Source organism: Loxodonta africana, chromosome 17, assembly GCF_030014295.1.
Source record: "Loxodonta africana isolate mLoxAfr1 chromosome 17, mLoxAfr1.hap2, whole genome shotgun sequence".
NCBI classification, from domain to species: Eukaryota; Metazoa; Chordata; class Mammalia; order Proboscidea; family Elephantidae; genus Loxodonta; species Loxodonta africana.
Genome location: NC_087358.1, coordinates 6952577 through 6974415, shown reverse-complemented (window position 1 = coordinate 6974415; position 21839 = coordinate 6952577). Strand labels below are relative to the sequence as shown.

The 21839-nt window shown below is 44.4% G+C and overlaps 1 protein-coding gene across 3 annotated transcripts in view; it reads left to right on the top strand.

The window, feature by feature from the left end:
* Positions 1-21839, top strand: part of FARP1 (FERM, ARH/RhoGEF and pleckstrin domain protein 1) — a 381868-nt gene that overhangs the window by 328558 nt on the left and 31471 nt on the right. For all 3 annotated transcript variants that reach the window (XR_010318171.1, XM_064269973.1, XM_064269972.1), the window contains exons 17-19: positions 5980-6061; positions 10760-10997; positions 14826-14956. Coding sequence is in view for 2 of the 3 variants with exons in the window: in XM_064269973.1 (XP_064126043.1) it covers positions 5980-6061; positions 10760-10997; positions 14826-14956 (451 nt within the window). In the remaining variant the exon portion in view is untranslated. The remainder of the gene's footprint in view (positions 1-5979; positions 6062-10759; positions 10998-14825; positions 14957-21839) is intronic.

Sequence of the window (21839 nt, the reverse complement as noted above, 5' to 3'; positions counted from 1 at the left end):
CTTCGATTTCGAAAGCAAGGTTGTGTCATTTGCGTAACGCAGGTTGTTAATGAGTCTTCCTCCAATCCTGATGCCACATCCTTCTTCATATAGTCCAGCTTCTCCAATTATTTGCTCAGTGTACAGATTGAATAGGTATGGTGAAAGGATACAACTCTGACACACACCTTTGCTGACTTTAAACCATGCAGTATCCCATCATTCTGTTCGAACAACTGCCTCTTGATCTATGTACAGGTTCCTCATGAGCACAATTAAATGTTCTGGAATTCCCTTCTTTGCAATGTTATCCATAACTTGTTATGATCCACACAGTCAGATGTCTTCGCATAGTCGATAAAACACAGATAAACATCTTTCTGATATTCCCTGCTTTCAGCCAGGATCCATCTGACATCAGCAGTGATATCCCTGGTTCCTCGTCCTCTTCTGAATCCAGCTTGAATTTCTGGCAGTTCCCTGTTGGTATACTGAATTGTCTTCACCAAGATTTTACTTGCATGTGATATTAATGATATTGTTCAATAATTTCCTCCTTCTGTTCGATAGCCTTTCTTTGGAGTGGGCACAGATACGGACCTCTCCCAGTTGTTGGCCAGGAGCTGTCTTCCAAATTTCTTGGCATGGATGGTAGATCCATTTGTTGAAAGATCTCAGTTAGTATTCTGTCCCTTCCTGGAGCCTTGTTTTTCTCCAGTGCCTTGAGTGCAGCTTGGACTTCTTCCTTCAGTAACTTCAGTTGCTGATCATATGCTACCTCTTGAAATGGTCGAATGTCAACCAGTTCTTTTTGGTATGGTGACCCTGTATTCCCTCCATCTTCTTTTGATGCTTCCTGCGTTATTCAGTATTTTTCCCAAAGAGTCCTTCAATATTGTAACTCGAGGCTTGAATTTTTTATTCAGTTCTTTCAACTTGAGAAATGCAGAGTATGTTCTTCTCTTTTGTTTTTCTATCTCCAGGTCTTTGCACATTTTATTATAATAATTTGCTTTCTGAAGCCACACAAATATCCCCGTATATGCACAAGCATGTACTCCCACACGCCTCCCCACACCCATATAGCATACATATCTATGTAACCACTCACATATTTTTTGCGTATTACTATTTTTTTTTTTTTTGCTGCAAAATTATGTATGTTATAGCTTTTACTGTAGTTGACCTTTATTCTTGGTACCTGTCAGTGTCTGTGTATCTTGGTCAGGTTGTGCTGACTTCCCCCGTATTGTATATTGCCTTTCTCTTCACTGGAGTTAACATGTGTCTTCTATCTAGTAAGTGACTCCCCCTCCCTTCTCCTCCCATCCTTGGTAACCATCAAAGAGCACTGCTTCCTGTGTGTTAACCTATTCTTGACTTTTTATAAAAGTGATATCATATAATACTTGTGCTTTTGTGTTTGACTTATTTCACTCAACATAAGGTTGCCTGGATTGATCCACATTTAAGATGTTTCACAGACTCATCATTATTCTTAATATCATTGTTTAATGTTCCGCTGTATATTTGTACCATAATTTGTTTATCCATTTATTTGTTGATGGGCACTCAGGTTATTGCATCTTTTTGCTGTTATGAATAATGCTGCAATGAACACAGGTGTGCATATGTCTATTTGTGTCACTGTTCTTATATATCTAGGATATATACCTAGGCGTGGGATTGCTGGATCATAAGGTATTTCTATTTCTAGCTTTTTGAGGACGTGCCATACCATTCTCCATAGTAGTTGTACTATTTTACAATCCCACCAGCGGTGTATAAGAGTTCCAGTTTCCCCACAACCTTACCAGCATTTGTTGTTTTCTTTTTTAGTGCCATTTTTTGCAGGAGTAAGATTGTATCTCTTTGTAGTTTTGATTTGCATCTAATGGCAAAAAAGGAGCCCTGGTGGTGCAGTGGTTAAAGCACTTGGCTGCTTACTGAAAGGTCGGTGGTTTGAACCTACCAGCCACGTCACTGGAGAAAGATGCAGCAGTCTGTCCCCATAAAAACTGCAGCCTCGGGAACACCAGGGGGTCACTGTGAGCCAGAATCAACTCAACAGCCATGGGTGGACTGGCTGATGATTGCGAGTATCTCTTCATGTGTTTGTTGGCCACCTGAATGTTCTCTTTGGTGAAGTGTCTGTTCATGTCCTTTGCCCTCTTTTTTGATTGAATTGTTTGTCTTATTTTTGTTGAGTTGTTGAAGTTTTCTATGTATTTTAGAGGCAGATTGTGTTTTGAAAACAAGATAATTAACTCTGGAACATTTTGAGTTTGAGAGACCTGTGGGGTCATTCATATAGAGCCCTCTGGAAGGTATAAAAAATACGGTACCTGGGTACCTAGCTACAAAGAACATTTAGGGATAGAATCGGCATCATAAATTGAAACCATGGGGAATAGATGGGAGTGCCTAGCAAGAAGTATTGAGTGAGAAGATAACCACCGATGGATTTCTGAAGGACATAGACATCTGAAAAGTGGCACGACAGGGAGGCATTGGCAAAGAAGACTGAAGAAATGACCTGAAAAGAAGTCGGAATCTGGAGAGAGTGACACTGGCCACCTGTGAGAGGTTGGTTAGAATAAAAAGTAGTATTCAATCAATGGTTTAGGTGATTAAGAGGTTAATGGTAGCGCTCCTCAGAATCATCTCTGGGAGGAAGTACCCAAAAAACCCAAACCTGTTGCCGTCAATTCCGGCTCATAGTGTTCTTATAGGACAGAGTAGAACTGCCCTATAGGGTTTCAAAGGGGGCAGCTGGTAGATTCAAACTGTGTCAGCCTTTTGGTTACCAACCAAGCTCTTAACCACTGCGCCAACGGGGCTTCAGGGGAGTAGTGAGGAGAATAAGGAGCCCCAATTGCGCATCGGTTAAGGACTCAGCAGCTAACTGAAAGGTTGGTGATTCAAACCCACTCGGTGGCTCCAGAGGAGAAAAGACCCGGCAACCTGCCCCCGTACAGATTACAGCCTAGAAAACCCTAGGCGACAGTTCTACTCTGTCACGCAAGGTCACCATGAGTCAAAATCAGCTCAACGACAACAGTGAGGAGGATGACCCCATATTTTAATAAGTTGAAGCATGAGTGGTAATTAAGGCAATAGGCCAACAAGTTCCATTTGACAACGAAGAAGCAGCGGAAGGATTGAGGAATTCTGCCGAAGGGTAAAGGAGGATGGAGGAAGTTGAAGAAAGCAGCCATGTAGAGGACTAGGCTGGAGTATAGTCGATGCTCTTCTATTTCAGAGACATGTTTATTTACCTGTTGGGCCTGCGGGCGCTCAGTCTCCTCTGTAATGTCATTTACACCGTATGCATAGTTGGAACCAGTAACATAAATAGCGTCCCGTTCGTTCTCTGGTATGTGAAACCATGAGCCAAGTAAGGAGACAGCCCCTGGCTTCTAACCGACCTGCTTTTCCCACCCCCTGGGCTTGCTAGATTAAGACTGTACATTCTCCTGCCCTCTCCCTGCATCTCCAGGTCCCTGAAGAATGTGAGTTTGAGTCCTTAGTCAGGAGGACGCTGAGCGCTCAGTGCTGCTGCAGTTGAGATGGAAATCATTCTCTCTGCGCTGGAGGGCTATTCGCTGTTGCTTCTATGGGGTGTGAATCCTGGTTTATTCCACTCTGAGCACCTCTCGCTTCTGACTTGAAGTCTGTCATTGTGTGTCATCAAGTCTATTCTGACTCATAGCAACCCTGTAGGACAGAGTAGGACTGCCCCATAGGGTTTTCTAGGCTGTAATTTTTTTTTTTTTTAAATAGTGCTTTAGATGAAGGTTTACAGAGCAAGTTAATTTCTCATTAAACAATTAATACACACATTGTTTTGTGGCATTGGTTGCCAACCCCATGACATGTCAACACTTTCCCCTTTTTGACCTTGGGTTCCCCGTTGCCAGCTTTCCTGTCCCCTCCTACCTTCTCGTCCTTGCCCCTGGGCAGGCGTACCCATTTAGTCTCACGTACATGGTTGAGCTACATTTATCATTGTTTGTTTTATGGGCTTGTCTAATATTTGGCTGAAGGGTGAACCTCAGGAGTGACTTCAGTACTGAGTTAAAAGGGTGTCCGGGGGCCATACTCCCAGGGTTTTTCCAGTCTCTGTCAGACCAGTAAGTTTGGGGGTGTGTGTGTTAGAATTTTGTTCTACATTTTTCTCCAGCTCTGTCTAGGACCCTCTATTGTGATCCCTGTCAGAGCAGTCAGTGGTGGTAGCCGGGCACCAGCTAGTTGTGCTGGACTCAATCTGGTGGAGGCTGTGATAGTTGTGGTCCATTAGTCCTTTTTTTAGTGAGTTAGTCCTTTGGAGTAGTCTTTCCCTTGTGTCTTTGGTTTTCTTTGTTCTCCCTTGTTCCAGACAGGGTGGGACCAGTGGAGTATCTTAGATGGCCACTCACAAGCTTTTAAGATCTAGGCTGTAATCTCAATGGGAGAAGATCACTGGGTCTTTTCCTGTGTTGCTGCTGGTGGGTTCAAACCTCTGACCTTTCAGTTATCAGCCAAATGCTTAACCACTGGGCCATCAGGGCTGTTTTTTATTTAATACATATAATGTGTGTGTTAGCGTCCTGGGGTTGCTTAACAAAGTACCACAAACTGGGTAGCTAAAGCAACAGACATGTATTCTCTTACAGTTCTGGAAACTAGAAATCCAAAATCAAGGTGTCAGCAGGGCCGTCTTCCTGTGAGAGTCTGGGTGGAATCCTTCCCCACCTCTTCCTAGCTTCTGGAGATGGCCTGCACTCCTTGGCATTTGTTGGCTTGTCGATGCATCATCACTCCAGTCCCTGCCTCCATGGTCACTTGGCTGTCTTCCCGGTGTTGTGTGTCTCTTTTGTTCTTTTTGTAAGCGCATCTATCATATTGGAGGAGGGCTCGCCCTAATCCAACATGACCTCATCTTAACTAATCACACCTGCGAAAACTCTGCTTCTAAAGAAGTTCACATCTGCACGTGCCAGAGGTTAGGGCTTGAACATATCTTTTTGGGAGATGCAAATCAACCTGTAATAATGTGCTCCGGCACAATGTCTGGTGCGTAGAAAGTTCTCCATAAGTATTTGCTACTCTTAACTGATGTTATTTTTCTCTCTGGTGGTTCAGCCCCTGGATTATCAGCTAAAAGCATGAGCCATAAGAAATGGCAAAGTGTCCACGGCTTTCCCACCTGCTGTGTGGCGTATCTGGGGAAGGTGCTGGTCCCTCCCCTCCGTGTCCCTCTTTGTACCTGAGACACACATCCTACCTTCTACTTCATCCATTTTCTCCATTCCCACCAGAAGGTGGCCTTCTGCACTTTCATAGTTATATTTTCCTCCTCTCATGGACTTCCCAGACAGCTCTTTGCTTCAGGGCAATGGCTCTTGGAAGCAGAAGGCTTGATTTGGGAGCTGCGAGTCTTGCTTCATCGGAGTGCTCTGTCAGGGACCCTCCACCAGGATCAGAGTTCCATTAGCCAGTTATTGCAGGGGATCTCCATGCTGTTATAATGATGCGCAAATCATCCCAGTGTGGATGGGAGAAAAAAGTTAATATAAAATGAGACCAAATTACGATGACCAGAAAGTAGCTCTTCCTTGTCTCATTCAAAGCACAGTGGAATTCTTTGGAGAATAAGTGGGGTGATTTCCAACTCTTTTCACGGGGCTAGCATTCTCTGACACCCAGAGGAGTACAAAAGACTTCCAGGGAGGGGTAACAAAAAAAAAACCCATTGCCGTTGAGTCAATCCCAGTTCATAGCGACCCTATAGGACAGAGTAGAACTGCCTCTAGGGTTTCCAAGGAGTGGCTGGTGGATTCTAACTGCTGGCTTTTTGGTTAGCAGCCAAGCTCTTAACCACTGTGCCACCGGTGCTAACAGGCAAGTAAAAAGGAAAACATAAACACTGATATTTTGCATTCCAGGGCCAAGGGGCTTTCCCAGTAACATTTTCACTGCTAATGCTTTGTGTTTCCAACTTTTTGTCTTTGCTCTCAGGGAAGGCCGCTCCAATGCCCACATCCAGGGAGATTACCAAAGAATCGGTGATGTCATGTTGAAGAACATCCAGGGCATGAAGGTGAGCTGGACCGTAACTGAGTGGAGCAGCTCAGCAGGGAACAGAAGGCTGAGCTGCTGGTACCCTTGGCTGAGACCCCTGTCTGTGGGCACGTACTGCCTGATGGGAATATTTACGTCTAAGGGCAGTGGAGAGGGATAGCCGGTTAGGTAAACTCTTCTCCTAGCCTTTTCTCCAGAATTTTATCTGGAGGCGTAAAGGGAAACCTAGTCCCTTTGGGAGAGGCACTTTCGGTACTTTTTAGCTTCAAAAGCTCTTGTGACCAAAACAACAGGTATTTTCTGTGAAAACATTGTTCAGAACTTTTTTTTTATGTAGACAAGACATTGGTTGACTGAACGTTTCACTTCCAGTCAGTTGTTTTGGCGTCTTGTAAGCATGACAGAAAGACTGAATTCAGAGATACATAAGAATCCCTGTAAATTCTGGGACTTCAAATAATGGTAGAAGGCAAATATATTTTTTACCATCCAACAATATCTGTAATGATATAAATGAGTAAAAATATATCCCAAAAAGTCAGTGAAAATTAAGCCAGAATTCCCCCCCATTTTTAAAATCTGCCCCATCTCTTATATCTGGAATTTTATTTTAATCCATTGATAATTATTTTAATATAGGATTTTTAATTCATACAGTTTATCTTTTGAATATAAAAAATGTCTATATTCATATTTTAAATCAATCTTCCTATATCCCAACTGGCCAGAGCTTCTCTTCAAGCTAATGGCCCCCTCTAAGGAAGGCAGATAGCCACCATTCAGTCCATCTGTCTCCATCCATCCATCCGTCCACCTACCAACCCATCTGTCCATCCATCCACCCATCCATCCGTCTAGTAAAAGCTGAGCACCTACTACATAAAAGACACTCGTAGAATAAATGTGACTGTTGTGGTTTGACTTTGGACTCATAGCAACCCTATAAAGCAGGGTAGAACTGCCACCGTAGGGTTTCCAAGGAACACCTGGTAGATTTGAACTGCCAACCTTTTGGTTAGCAGCTGTAGCTCTTAACCACTGTGCCACTATGGTTCCAGGGACTCCGTTTTCCTCATTAGAGGCTGCTTTTCCCATGTTTTTTTTTTTCTCAGCCCATTTTGGATTTTTACCTTTTCTCAGCTGCTCCATACAGTTTCCAAGGAATGGCTGGTAGATTCAAACTGCTGACATTTTTTTTGTTTAGCAGCCGTGCTCTTAACCACTGTGCCACCAGGAATCCATCTTTTCATATAGTGTTCTTTTTTTCTGAAATCATAAGCCTGCCCAGGGGAGGGCTCCCATCTGCCTTTGCTTCCTGCAAGGAAGCTTGTGTACCACCGTGGGCCTTTAGGGTGGAGCCCTGCAAAGCTCATCCTCCCTGCCCTCAACTGGGACAGATTTGTCCTTGTCTTGTCCCCAGACTTCTCCTGTTCACTGACCTGCTGTCTGTGGTTGTCTTCTCTGGCCTCTTTGTTGACTTCCTGCTCTGCCTTCCCACTGAGAACTGACATTCAGTGTGCACCCAGCCTCCTCTCCTTTACCTAACATGTAAGACCTCCTAAAAATATACCTACTTTCCACTGAGAGTTATTTTACTCCGGTCTAGCAAGTCAGCACCTTGCATTCAGTAAGCTCCCTTGGCTGCGCTGGCATTTTAGCTATTGTGCCCATGCCACAAGCATTCATAGCAGGAAGGTCTGTGCAAGCCAAATAAAAAGAAATGGGGCGGCTCTCTGACAGCCACTGCAGCATTTTTGAAAAATTAGTTGTTTTTTTTTTTTTTTAATTGTGCTTGTTATTGTTGGTTTTAAAGAATTTTTAAAAAGTGTGAAGGTGAGCAGCAGAAGGTTCTAGAGGTTTAGAACACCAGTTAGCACTTTTGCCCAAAATGTTTAGGGTGAGCTCCAGCTTCCCATGTCTTCCCTGCCCCACACCCCCCACCACTCACCTGTGCACTTACTCACCTTTGTAGGTGCTGAGCGTGGTCTGCTACCACTAGCCTTCTGCCTGATAGGCTGTTCCTTCACATTCTAGCCCCAGACAATCTTTCTAGACCTTTTCCTCCAATCCTTTACATTCTACTCTGGGCTGTAGCCACAGTGAATTCGCCTCTCCAGGCATGTCAGTCCTGAAGATGCCTGCCTTTACTTCTTGTTGTTGTTAGGTGCCGTCGGGTTGACTCCGACTCACAGCAACCCTGTGTACAACAGATGAAACACTGCCTGGTCCTGTGCCATCCTCACAGTCGTTGCTATGCTTAAGCCCATCATTGCAGTCACTGTGTCAGTCCATCCCATTGAGGGTCTTCCTTTTACTTTAGTGCATGCGTTTCTTATTTATCCATTCAGCAAACATTTACTGAGCACCTGCTGTGTATGCGGGCCCGAGGATATAGCCTAGAACACGACAAGCTCTCTCTCAAAGTCCAATAGGGGACTATACATGTGTTAAAATAGCAGACACACAAATACACACATACACGAATGCGTGTATAACTGGTAAAAATTTGAATAAGCTCTTCTTTGTACCAATTTCCTGGTTTTGCTACTTGCTATGAGTTGGAATCGATTCAATGGAAACAGGTTTTTTTTTTTAATAGTTACGTAAGACATTGGATGAGGCTGGGCGAAGGAATTACAGAACCTCCCCGTACACTTTTTTGCAGCTTCCTGCTGAGCCCTGGTGGCACAGTGGTTAAGAGCTCAGCTGCTAACCAGAAGGTCAGCAGTTCCAATCTACCAGCTGCTCTTTGGAAACCCTAAGGGGGAGCTGTACTCTGACCTGTAGGTTGATATGAGTCAGAATCAACTCCACAGCAACGGGTTTTGTTTTTGTTTTTTGGTGACTCTTTCGTTATTACAAAATGAAAAGCCCAACAGGGAAAACTGTGTGGTAAGGGCTAATGTGGACAGAGGCAAGCAGATGTCCAGGAGGCACAGCATCCCTGACGCACCCTGGGTATCAAGAAAGGCCTCCCAGAGCTAGTCCAGAGGGAGTGGGAAGGACTAAGGCCAGGCTGGGGGTCCCTAAGCAGAGGAGTGTCACTCATGTTCAGAGGCTCCAGGGTGGGAGACCAGGCATGTTCAAGGGATTGCAAGTTGTTCAGTGTGGTCTGTGGGTGAGTGGTGAGAGATGGGAGGGATCCCATACTAAAAGGTCCAGTGTGTCCTGCCAAAGACTCTAGAGGTTGTCCTGAGGTGGTAGAAAGCTCTCACGGTATCCCAACCAAGAAGGCCATGTGTTTAGTCGCATTTTAGAAAGTTCCTTTTGGTAGCGTGATAAATTGGAGGGTAAAGAGTGGCTGTGGAGACACCAATGGAGACATGGTTACAGTGAGACATGATGCAAGACCAAAACAAGGGCAGGGAGCATGAGGACAGGAAGGGAACAGATGCAACATTTTTAGGACATAGAATTGATAGGACTTGGTAGAGGATTCAAAAAAAGAAAGAAGCTGAGATGTTCCCTAGGTTGTTTTGTCTGGAGTAACTGGTTGGTGGTGGCCTCAATCCCCAAGTTAGAAAATAAATGAGGTGGACCCAGTTGAGACAGGAGGTGTTGGGTTTGGGTTTGGACACACTGCAGTTGAAGAGCTTATGGGGTGTGTGACTGAAGGTGTTGCAGAGATACGGCTACACTGGTGTATAGGACCATCGTCTGGATTAGAAATCTAGACTTGGACATTACCAGCACACACAATAGTTAACGTACTCCCAGGGAGTAATTATGGGGTAAAACTTGAAGACAACTACTGTTGTTTTGGAGAAGTCTCAGATATCAAGACCCTTCCCTTGGAATTCTTCCCCACCTGCCTAGGGAAGGTTAATTACTGTCTTAATACTCTGTTATCAAACTTGTACCCTGTATCTGCCTCCACTGTTACTCCAGTACATTAGGGACCATGTCTTATTCTCGCCCATCTGGAAATCTAGCAGAATAGGTGACTCACAGTAGATACTCAGTTATTGAGCAAATTGGGTGTGTTTAACAGAAAATGGTGAGACAGTTCCCACTGTTTTTACTATAAATGTTTATTGAATGGTTCCGGTCTATTTATCACAATATGACAGAAGAAAACCACAGACCCTGCCGTTAAGGAGCTCCTGTTCATATATCTTCCATCAGTATTGCCAGTCTGTTTAAAAGTACATATCAGGGCTTCAAACCAGTTCATATTGGTTCAGTCGTGGCTTACAGAAACAAGGGCAGCTTTGGTTGTTACGCTCTTGCCTGTTGGATTCTGTCCCAAGTAGGAAACAGTGCTGCCCTGCTCAAAGATGGCAACCAACTGTGCTGCCTTGTATGTGTGTCACTCTCCACAGTCTTATCGATAATCCAGTGTCCTGCAAGTTTCCTTTCAGCTGCCATCTTTGAGCGGGGCAGCACTGTTTCCTACTGAGACAAAATCTGATGGGCAAGACCTTTGGCTGCTATGCATACACTGCCCTTGTTGCCATCAGCCATGGCTGAACCGTTTCGAACTGGTTCAAAGTCCTGAGTACATTTATACTTATTATTTATACATACCACATATTTTATAATTCATATGTATTTTAAACTTTCATGACTTTAATAGAGCTTTTCATTTCATTCTGAGAATTTAAATACTAAAACCTAAAGTGATTTTCACTTTAGCCAAGCTTGATTGAACAGATGAATTTTCGATTCAGCTTAACAGGAGTTCTCCCTCCCCTGTCTTATATTTTGCCCTCTTAAGCCCTTGGCCGTTCACCTGTGGAAGCACAATGAGGCTTTGGAGGGACTAGAGAATGGGATCAAGGGCTCCCGGCGGCTGGAGAACTTCTGCAGAGACTTCGAGCTACAGAAGGTGTGTTACTTGCCGCTCAACACCTTCCTGCTGCGGCCGCTGCACCGACTTATGCACTACAAGCAGGTCCTGGAGCGGCTGTGCAAGCACCACCCCCCGAGCCACGCCGACTTCAGGGACTGCCGAGGTGAGCAGGCCCCTCTGCCGGGGCTGCCGGGCCTGGGTCCCCCGACGCTGGACCCTGGCCCAGGGTGGGAAGACTGACTACTGCAGGGCAGGGCTCCTCAGGGAAGCAGGTCTGTTGAAATTGTGTCCCAGGTTTCCATAGTTACACAGGGTAGGCAGTGCTTTTTAGTGTCTGATTACATATTTTCTGTTAATTGTCTGTCTTTCTGCAAAGAAGGTGATAATGATCATTATGACCTCTTTTTCCCTTCTCCTGGTACCTGCACTTCTCCTGGTGCATGCACGTTCTCCTTTGATCCCAGGTGCTTTAGCTTAAAGAACCTGGAGAAGCACCACCCATAGATAGCCCACTCCCATAGTCTTCCTCTGCCTGGGCAGCTGAAACGCCTCATTCCCTCCTCAGACTTGCCATGGAAATGGCTCCTAACACTACTGTCCATGCCTGCTGGCATTCGTAATGTCCCAAACCAAAAAGCCAAGCCTGTTGCCGTCGAGTCAGTTCTGACTCAGGGTGACCCCACGTGTTACAGGGCAGAACTGCCCCAAAGGGTTTTCTTGACTGTAATCTTTACGGAAGCAGATCACCAGGCCCTTCTTCTGTGGTGCAACTGGGTGGGTTCGAACCGCCAACCTTTAGGTTAGTGGCCAAGCACAAACAGTTTGCACCACTCAGGGACCTTTTGTGGTATACCCAAAACCCAGTATCAGTCACCTTAATAAGCACTTCACCTGTATTAACTCTTAATCTTCATAAGCCATTTTACATGTGGGGAACACTGACACCAGAGAGGTTAAGTAATCTGCCCAGAATCACACAGCTGAGGAGTAAAAGACTTGGAACCAAAACCCAGCACCGATGTTTTTAACTACAGTCTCGTGATAATGTTAGCCACTCTTACTTGGTTAGCATCTGTAAGGGGCCACATACTGTGCCACGGATCTTACTAATGCCCTTACCCCTTGAATAGCCCTGTGAGATAACCATTGTTATCCCATTAACAGATAAGGAAAGTGAGGCTCAGAGGAGGTAAAGAACCTACCAGCGTCAATTAGTAAAAGATCAAAGCTAGTACTCCAGACCGTGCCGTTCCCACTGTACCACACATCCTCTTTTTGAGCCTAAGTTGTTCTGTCTCATGTTCTATGTAGTCTGTTAATATCTGCACTCCCTGGCCTAGACCATAAGCCCCTTGAGGGCAAGCCCTGTGGCCAGGGCTGGACAGAGAGTGACCCCATGTAGCTGTCTCTAGAACAGATTGCATGAATTTGCACATGTCAAGGCCCTTCCCTCTTGCCTAAATTATTCTAAACATCTCTTATCTCTCAGTCCAAGTTATCTTTTTGAAATGCCTCTCTTACTCTTTTGCTTAGAACTTGGGAGATACCTGTTTCCCTCAGGATAAAATCCAAACTCTTCCAGACCTGGCTCTCGCCCAGTCTCTCCTGCAGCAAATTTGTATTGTGCACCAGCTGTTGGCCAGGTGTAGGAGAAGGAATAGAACAGGTGTGCCGTACTCTCACAGAACCCACATTCCAGTGGTGCAGAACCATGTCCCTGGGCAGTGCTGACATTGTGACAGGCCATGAGTGGGAGGTCCACAGTGCAATAGGAGCCCAGTGGAGGGGGGCGATCAGACACAGCGTTGGGGGCCTAGGGGGGCCTTCTGATGGCAAGGCTCTCTAAATTTAGAACTGAAGTATAAACAGGAGTTTCCCTGGTTGAGGGGAGGGTGTGAAGAATAGAGTTGGTAATAGCATGTGTTGCCCTTCCAAAAGAGGCAGAGACTATGGAACATTCCAGAAAGTGAAAAAAGTTCCATGTGACTAGAGTGTAGAACACAAAGGGATAAGGCCAAATGATGAGGCTGGAAAAGTAAACAGGGACCAGATCCCACAGGGTCTTACAAACCCTGTAAGACCTAAGAGCAGAGGGAAGACAGGAAAGGTTTTAAGGAGGGCAATGGTAAGGTCAGGCTTGTTCTAGAAAGATCCTTCTGTTAGTTTCCAGAATATATAAAGGACTTCTTGCCCAGTGGCAATTTTGCAAAGTAATTAAAACATTGGCAATTCATGGAAGTAGCACAGATATGGCTAGTGACCTGGACTGCTGTAGACGGTCAGTCTTTAAAACAAACCCTGTTGTCTCATGCCTCCATGTCTTTGTATATTCTATTCCTTCTGCTTGGACTCACTACCACCACCTCCCATTCCTTCCCTGGCAAACTCCTCCTCGTCCTTTAAGCCTCAGCATCTGCCCAGTACTTGAGGTTGAGCTGACCTCGTCTACTTTGTCTTATTGTGTTGGCACTGCCAGTTGCCACCAATTGGCCAGGCCTGGACGAGATGACCCAAGGCCTCTCCCAGCTCTGAGGACTCTCTACATATACGTTACTCATGAGGGTGAAGGAAATTTGTGGTTTTGTGTATGCTGTTCTTGGCAGATTTCTTTTTTACTCTTTTTCTAAATAGTCTCCAATGGAAATAGTCTGTTGCCGATAATTAAACAGAAAACTGCAATTGTTACCTAGCTTAAAACATCAGGTGCCATCATTGTAGAAAGGTTGGGGAAGACAAGGTGTGCCTGAACATAAATTCCCTGAATATGACGGCTCCAGGTGTGCTGCTCCAAGGACCCCCTGCCCTGTGAGCACCTAGGGGGCAGGACGCCATCTTTTTTCTCTTAGAGCTTCCTCACTCCCACCCACTCCGCATTTGGTGCCCAGTAAATGCTTATCAAACCCAATCAGGTGATAATGTCAGAAGATTGAGCAAGCCCTAGGGCTTATCATTATGGCCGAAAGCATTCTGGGATAAGCCTAAGCCAGGAAGCATTTAATTTGCCTTCCCAGGGAGAAAACAAGAAAACAAAATGCTTCACTTCCTCCAAAGCTGAAGTGCTGAAGGGAGGCAGGGTATTTAGTATTCTGAAGATTAAAGTTCAGTCTGCAAGCATTTCTTGCTTTTCTTGGCAAAAATACACAAATGCTTGGGGGGAAGCATTGAATTTATGTTAATGGTGGTGAAATATTTTGGAAAAGGATAGGGATAATGGTGATCCAACATGAAAAATGTAATCAGTGTCACTGAATTGTACGTGTGGAAGTTGTTGTGTTGGCGAATGTTTTGGTCTGTATATTTTCATCACCATTTAAAAAAATACACAAATGCTCAGCAGTATGGCTCTGAGTGCCTCTCCCAACTTGTATTAACTGGACAATAGCTCTTTTACGTAGTGGATGGCTTACTGGCTGAGAGAGATGTGCCCATATTTGGGAATAAAGTTTAATTCTGTAGTTTCCCTTTGCAGCCATCTTGGTAAACAGTATAATGCCAGCACAAGGAAGAAATGCGTGCGCTAGAATGGTAGTTACCCAGAAGTGTTGCCAATGTCAATTAGACCCTGTCACAAAAAGACCCCTACTCTGCCCCCAGACGTTTCTGTGGCATTTTTATGCTCACTCTGCTTTATAGGTAACAGGAGGGAGAAGAAAAATCTCTACCCTGAGAACAAAACAAGGCACTCTCACTCCCCTGCCCCTCATGCCAACAAATTATTGTAACTGAAGGACACCTGTATGCCACGTAGCTATAAATGGGTCATTTACATTTGCCAGATGCCTTTGGGAAACCCAAGTACAGCAAATGCATCCACAAAGTAAATCACTCGATTTTTATTATAGAGAGATAGCAATGTTTTTCTAGAAGGATATTTTCTAACAGTATGGCTACTACAGGATATTACCCTTAAGAGTTGAGCTGAAAGATGTTGGGGGAGAAAAGACCCTTGTCTGCTGTTAATGGCGGGTTTTGTGTCTTTTTCTTTCGTTAGCTGCTTTGGCAGAGATTACCGAGATGGTGGCACAGCTTCACGGTACAATGATCAAAATGGAGAATTTCCAGAAGCTGCATGAACTCAAGAAAGATTTAATTGGCGTTGACAATCTCGTGATTCCAGGAAGGGTGAGTGGCAGGGGTCTCGGTATGCCAGAAAGGAGACATTGAAGTGACTGAGATTTCAACCCTTTAAATATTAACACTCCCAAGTCAAAATATCCTTATTCAGAAACGTCTTCCTTTCACGTGACAGACAAATGGGAAAACACCTCAGACATTACCGTGTCGTTGAAAATTAACAAAGTTAGAAGGAGATAAGGAATCCTTGGCCCTCATGCTCCGTTTTTCTCCTTATTGGTTGGTTTGCTTAGTTACTTCTTCCCTACCATATCTGAGAGAGGATTTGAGAGAGCTTATTTTTTTAAAAATTAGCTAAATGAAAAAGGAAGATAAAGTTAACAAAAATTGGATAAAACGGCGATAGAAAGCCAGAGAAAAAGCTAGTGCATGAAAGCATGCTGTAAGTCCCCATGCAGGTATGAAAAGTATTTTTTAAAGATGCAATTTTCTATACATAATTTAATTTTAGCTAGAAATTAAAATAACATTTTAGCCAGAAAACAGTTCTGGGAGTGATGCGAGTTCATTTATGCTGTTAACTTTCACCTGACCAGCACCCTGCATTACATGTAGGCCGTTCACAATAAAACAGGGCCTGGTTACAAAAACACGCTCATTTCCAGCCAGCCGGGACCATAACAAATATAGCAGAGGCTGCCTTTTTTCAATTTCCTTCCTAGGAAGCTGTTGCCCAGGAATCAAAGATGTTATTCAGTTCCTGCGCCTCTTCACATCTCTCCACAGCCTCTTTAACCCCGATAACCGTTTCAAACTGTATGTCACCTGGGCTCGCGCGATCATTTTAATCTCTTTGATCTCCTGCATGCTTGCCTTTCCCTTCAGACCGATATCCAGGGTTTCAGGGGATTCGCCTTACCTGCAAGGCAACTGCCCTGGAAACTTTAAATTTATCAATTCACAAGGATGAAGAACCCTCCCTGTGCCTTTGGGTATTTTTGTCAGGAAGCCTAATTATAAAAACCGACCAGAAAACAAGCTGTGGGAGATTGTCAGAAGAGTTATGGGTAAGAGGTGGGTGGAAATTAAAGCTGAGATTTGGTTGAACTCTCTGGTGAGAAAGTTCTGCCAGGCCTTAGCACGTAATAGCCACGTTTACCCATCCATGTGGAACCCTTAGAAAAACCCTGTGGAGTCAATGTAATTTTCTCTTAATTGTGAATGTTATGAAATATTTAGCATACCATACTGCAGGACGGAGCATTTGTAAAGAATCTAATACTTTGAGGAACTAGTCCTCGTGGCATAAAGAAAAGAGCGTTGGATTGGAGTATGCGAGCCTGGGTTCCAATTCTACTTCTACCAACACCGGCGTGTTCACCGCCAGAGCGTTCCTTCCTTTCTGTGACACGGGGGTATCCTCTCCCTCGTAGGTCGGAAGGATAAAATGGGATTTAACTTGTAAAAACGACACCAGACAGAATCGACTCAACAGCAGCAGGTTTGGTTTTGGTTTTATTAGTTCACACAGCATAGCGCTGCAGGAAGCATCATAAACCTTTAGCCAGATACCAGTTCTATCATCTGCCCACTGTCCGGAGTTACCTAGTGCTCCCGTAACAAAAAATGCCATGAGTGGCTGGCTTTAAAGAACACTAATTTATTTTCTCACAGTTCTGGAGGCTAGAAGTCCAGATTCAGGGTGTTGGCTCTAGGAAAAGATTCTTCTTTGCCTCTTTCAGCCCCTAACGTTGTTGTTGTTAGGTGCCATCCAGTCGGTATAGACTCATAGCAACCCTATGTACAACAGAGCGAAACACAGCCTGGGCCTGCGCCGTCTTCACAATTGTTGCTATGTTTGAGCCCATTGTTGAAGAGGTTTTTTGGAGCAGATTAGCCCAGTGAAATATCATTTTTGATTTCTTGACTGCTGCTTTCATGGGCGTTGATTGCGGATCCAAGTAAAATGAAATCCTTGACAACTTCAGTATTTTGTTTATCATGATGTTGCTAATTGGTCCAGTTGTGTAGGTTTTTGTTTCTTTTATGTTGAGATGTAATCCATACTGAAGGCTGTAGTCTCTGATCTTCATCAGTAAGTGCTTCAGGTCCTCCTTACTTTCAGCAAGCAAGGTCTTCTTCCAATCCTGATGCCACATTCTTCTTCATATAGTCCAGCTTCTCAGATTATTTGCTCAGCATACAGATTGGATAAGTTTGGTAGAAGGATACAACCCTGACACACATCTTTTCAGATTTTAAACTACATAGTATCCCCTTGTTTGGTTCAAACAACTGCCCTTAGTCTGTGTACAGATTCTCCATGAGCACAATTCAGTGTTCTGAAATTCCCATTCTTCGCAGTGTTTTCCATAATTTGTTATAATCCACACAGCGAATGCCCTTGCATAGTCAATAAAACACAGGTAGACATCTTTCCTGGTATTCTCTGCTTTCAGCCGGGATCTGTCGGACATCGGCAATCATCTCCCTCCTTCCACGTCCTCTTCTGAATCCAGCTTGAACTATGCCTGTTCCCTGTCCATGTACTGCGGCAATTGCTTTTGAATTATCTCCAGCAAAAATTTTACTTACGTGTGATATTAATGATATTATTGAATAATTTCTGCATTCTGTTGGATCACCTTTCTTGGGAACGGGTGCACATATGGATCTTTTCCAGTCGGTTGGCCAGGTAGCCGTCTTCAAAATTTCTTGGCATAGATGAGTGCGAGCTTCCAGAATTGCATCTGTTTGTTGAAACATCTCAATTCATATTCCATCAGTTCTTGGAGTCTTGTTTTTTTGCCATTCCTTCAGTGCAGCTTGGACTTCTTTCTTTGGTACCATCAGTTCTTGATCATATGCTACCTCCTGAAATGGTAGAATGTTGGCCAGTTCTTTTTGGTACAGTGATTATTGTATTCTTTCCATCTTTTTTTGATGCTTCATGTGGCATTCAATATTTTGCCCATAGAATCTTTCAGTATTGCATCTCGAGGCTTGAATTTTTTCTTCAGTTCTTGGGCTTGAGAAATGCCGAGCGTGTTCTTCCAGGTCTTTGCACATTTCATTATAATACTTTACTTTGTCTTCTCAGGCTACCCTTTGAAATCTTCTGTTCAGCTCTTTACTTCATTGTTTCTTCCATTCACTCCTAATAGCTGCCAACAATCCCTGGCATTCCTGGGCTTGTAGATTCACCCACTTTCCTTTTCACAGTGGTTAAGAGCTATGCCTGCTAACCAAAAGATTGGCAGTTGGAATCCACCGGCCGCTTCTTGGAAACCCTGTGGGTCACTATGAGTCAGAGTCAACTCAACTAAATGGGTTTTTGGTTTGGTTTCGTTTTCACATTGTCTCTCCCCCATATGTCTCTATCTATTCTGTTCTTTTTCTAAGACACCACTCAGAAGTAATTGGGCTTATGCTGGGCCCTCATTAACATAACAAAAGAAACCTTTATTTCCAAACAGGGCCATATTTACAGGTATTGGGGTTAGGACTTCATTCAACACATATTTTCAGGGAACATAACTCAATAGATAACAGTCATTATTTTTAAAGGTGAAGTCAGAATTGGGGTACTGGTTATAACTGAAGCCTAACTTTGTTTCTGTATATTTTTGCTCCATAAGCTGCTTCTTATGCATTCCTTGTTTCAAGTCAGCCCTGAATGAAATGGGAAGAAGGAATCGGAGGCCCTTAGAGGGAAGCGTTCTAAGATAGAGCACTCCTGCACCAAGCCCAATGGATTATCCTTAGGGGGTGTCAAATTATTGAATAACCTAATGGGTAGAAGGAAGGCTCTGACAGACTTGTCTACATACAGAATTTGAAAACTAGAGATTCAGCACATAGTTTTAGAGGCGCCTCCTCAGCTACCTGAAGTCTAGCTCCTAACATGTCCGTCAGGCACAATTCCGGACACTGTCCACTTGGGTCAGGCTGAGATGCACCTGGAAGGCAGGATTTCCCCCTGGCGCAAAAAGGCCTCAGGGCACTTTGGCCTGAGCCAGGCCCTCAGCGGGGTGCTTCTGTATCCCCGGGATGGTGTGCCTTAGAGAGTTTTCTAGGAATAGCCTTCGAGATAAGAGGAGTGCATTATTTTTTTGGCTTTTTTTTTTTTTTTTTAGTTGTACCTTCGACGAAGGTTTACAGAGAAAACTAGCTTCTCATTAAACAATATACAGATTGTTTTGTGACATTGGTTGCCAACCCCACGGCATGTCAACACTCTCCCCTTCTTGACCTTAGGTCCTCCATTACCCGCTTTCCTGTACCCTCCTGCCTTCTCGTCCTTGCCCCTGGGCTGGTGTGCCCATCTAGTCTCATTTTATATTATGGGCCTGTCTAATCTTTGGCTGAAGGTTGAACCTCAGGAGTGACTTCAGCACTGAGCTATAAGGGTGTCTGAGGGCCATACTCGGGGTTTCTCCAGTCTCTGTCAGACCAGTAAGTCTGGTCTTTTTTTTTTTTTTTTTTAAGGCATGATTGTTTTTAATTAAACAGAGCAGAATGGAAGCAGAGGCTAAAAGGGGAGTGTTCACTTTTTTTAAAACATGTAAGCCTGGACACCCTTGGATTTCCCTCCAAAGAGGAGCAGCTTGAACTTAAGAATACTAGGGACCTTTAGTCGATATCCTGTTCCATGGTTTAAAAAAAAAAAACATAATTCTTGGCGAGGGGCATTTTCCATCCCGAGCCCTCAAACCTGGGTAGGTGAATCCACTGCTCTCTGCTTCCCGCTGCTGAAGCCCGTGGAGGGAGCCCTGCCCCTTCTCTTACTTCTGCAGTGCTCCTGGCTACGCTGTCTCCTTCTTCCCACACGGAACAGCTGAGTCCCCTCAGCACGGTTAGAAAACGCATGTGAGTGTGAACAGAAGGGAGAATGGCTCTTTCAGGTTACCGTGCCTCATTCTGTTACCCTTCCGTTATGAAAACGGTTTCCCTAAAACACTATTTCCTTGTGTAACACTGTTGATGTCTGATATCATCCAGGAGCCATGGTGACTAAGTGCTGAAGTCCTTGGCTGCTAACCGACAGGTTGATGGTTCAACCCACCTAGCGGCTCTGCAGGAGAAAGACCTGGGGATCTGGTCCTGTAAAGATTACAGCCTAGAAAACCCTGTGGGACAGTTCTACTCTGTCACATGGGGTCGCTATGAGTGGAAAGTAACTCAAGGGCACCTGATAAACAACATCATCCATCTCAGGGACCTCCAAGTGTTCCTTAAATGTTACTTTGTTGATCTCCAAAATATGACAGTTCACTTGCTGGCAGACATGGTCTGATTCCGTTTCATAAAGGCCCAAAGAAGGAGATGAATTAGGCTGTGTGGAAGTCTATACAATCAAGATGAGTTGGTGGGGCCCTATTCTTAGTTCAGGAGCTTCCGTGAGCATGGGGAAAAAACAAAGAACGAAAAAAAGAACAAAAACGAATGCAAGTGTGTGCCAGATATCTATTATTATGTAACAAACTAAAACCAAAGTGAAAACCAAAAATAACCAAACCCATTGCTATCAAGTTGGTTTTGACTCATGTTGACCCCATATGTTACGGAGAATTGCTGCACGGGGTTTTCCTGGCTGTAATCTTGTTGGAAGCAGATCTTCTGTGGTGCTGCTGGGTGGGTTCAAACTGCCAACCTTTAGCTTAGTAGTCAAATGCAAACCATTTGTGCCACCCAGGGACCTGGTGGCTGAAAACAGCCTTTTGTTATTTCTGAAGATTTTGTAAGTCGGGAATTTAGGCAGGGCTTAGTTGGATGATCCTCTTGCTCCCTGTAGCACTGACAGAGGTCCCTTGGTGGCATCCCACTGAAGAGCGGGCTGGTCTGGAGAACCCAAGGCTGACACCATGGCAGAGACAGCTGGAAGGCTGGGCCCAGCTGAGACTGTGTACCAGGGAGCCAATGAAAGGCCTCTCTAGCATGGGTTCAGGCTAGTCATACTGTTTTACTCAGTAGCCCAAAGTTCCAAGAGCAAGTGTTCCCAGGTACAGAGTGGAAGCTACATATAGTTTTATGACCTCGCTTTAGAGGTTATATAGGATCACTTCCATACTCTATTGGTCAAATCAGTCACGAGCCCACCCATATCCAAGGGGAGGGGATGTAGACCGCACCTCTATGGGAGGAATGTCAAAGAACTTGCAGCCATGTTTTAAAAGTGCTGCTGTGGAAAAGAGATGGGCAGTTCTTCAAAAGAGTTAAACAGAGTTACCAGATGACCCAGCAGTTCCACTCCTGGGTGTACCCCCAAAAGAAAACAGATGTTCAAACAAAAACTTGGACACCAATGTTCATTGCACCACTGTTCACACTACTGAAAGGTAGAAACAACCCAGATGTTCATCATGAGTGAAGGGATAAACCAGTTGTGGCCTGTGTATACAATGGAATATTATTCAGTCATAAAAAGTGTAGTGCAGACATTATACTAAGTGAAAGAAGTTAGACACAAGAGATGCCATATTGTATGATTCCATTTATATGAAATATCCAGGATAGGTAGTTCGTAAATTCAGAGAGCAGATTAGTGGTTGCCAACGGCTGGGAGTGAAGAGGGGACAAGGGAGGGACTGCTTATTTGTTTTACTTTTCCATTTAGAGTGATGAAAATGTCCTGGGACTCAATAGTAGTGATGGTTACGCAGTATCGTGAACATACTAAATGTCACTAATGGCAAGTTTTTTAATGTATTTTACCACAATTAAAAAAGAAGCGCCCTGGGATGCTCCATGCTCTCTAGAGTTTACCCATAACAAAAACCAAACTCATTGCCACTGAGTCGATTCCAACTCATAGCAACCCTGTAGGACAGAGTAGAACTGCCCCATAGGGTTTCCAAGGAGCGACTGGCAGATTCAAACGGCCGACCTTTTGGATAGCAGCTGAGCTCTTAAGCACTGTCTGAGGGAAAGT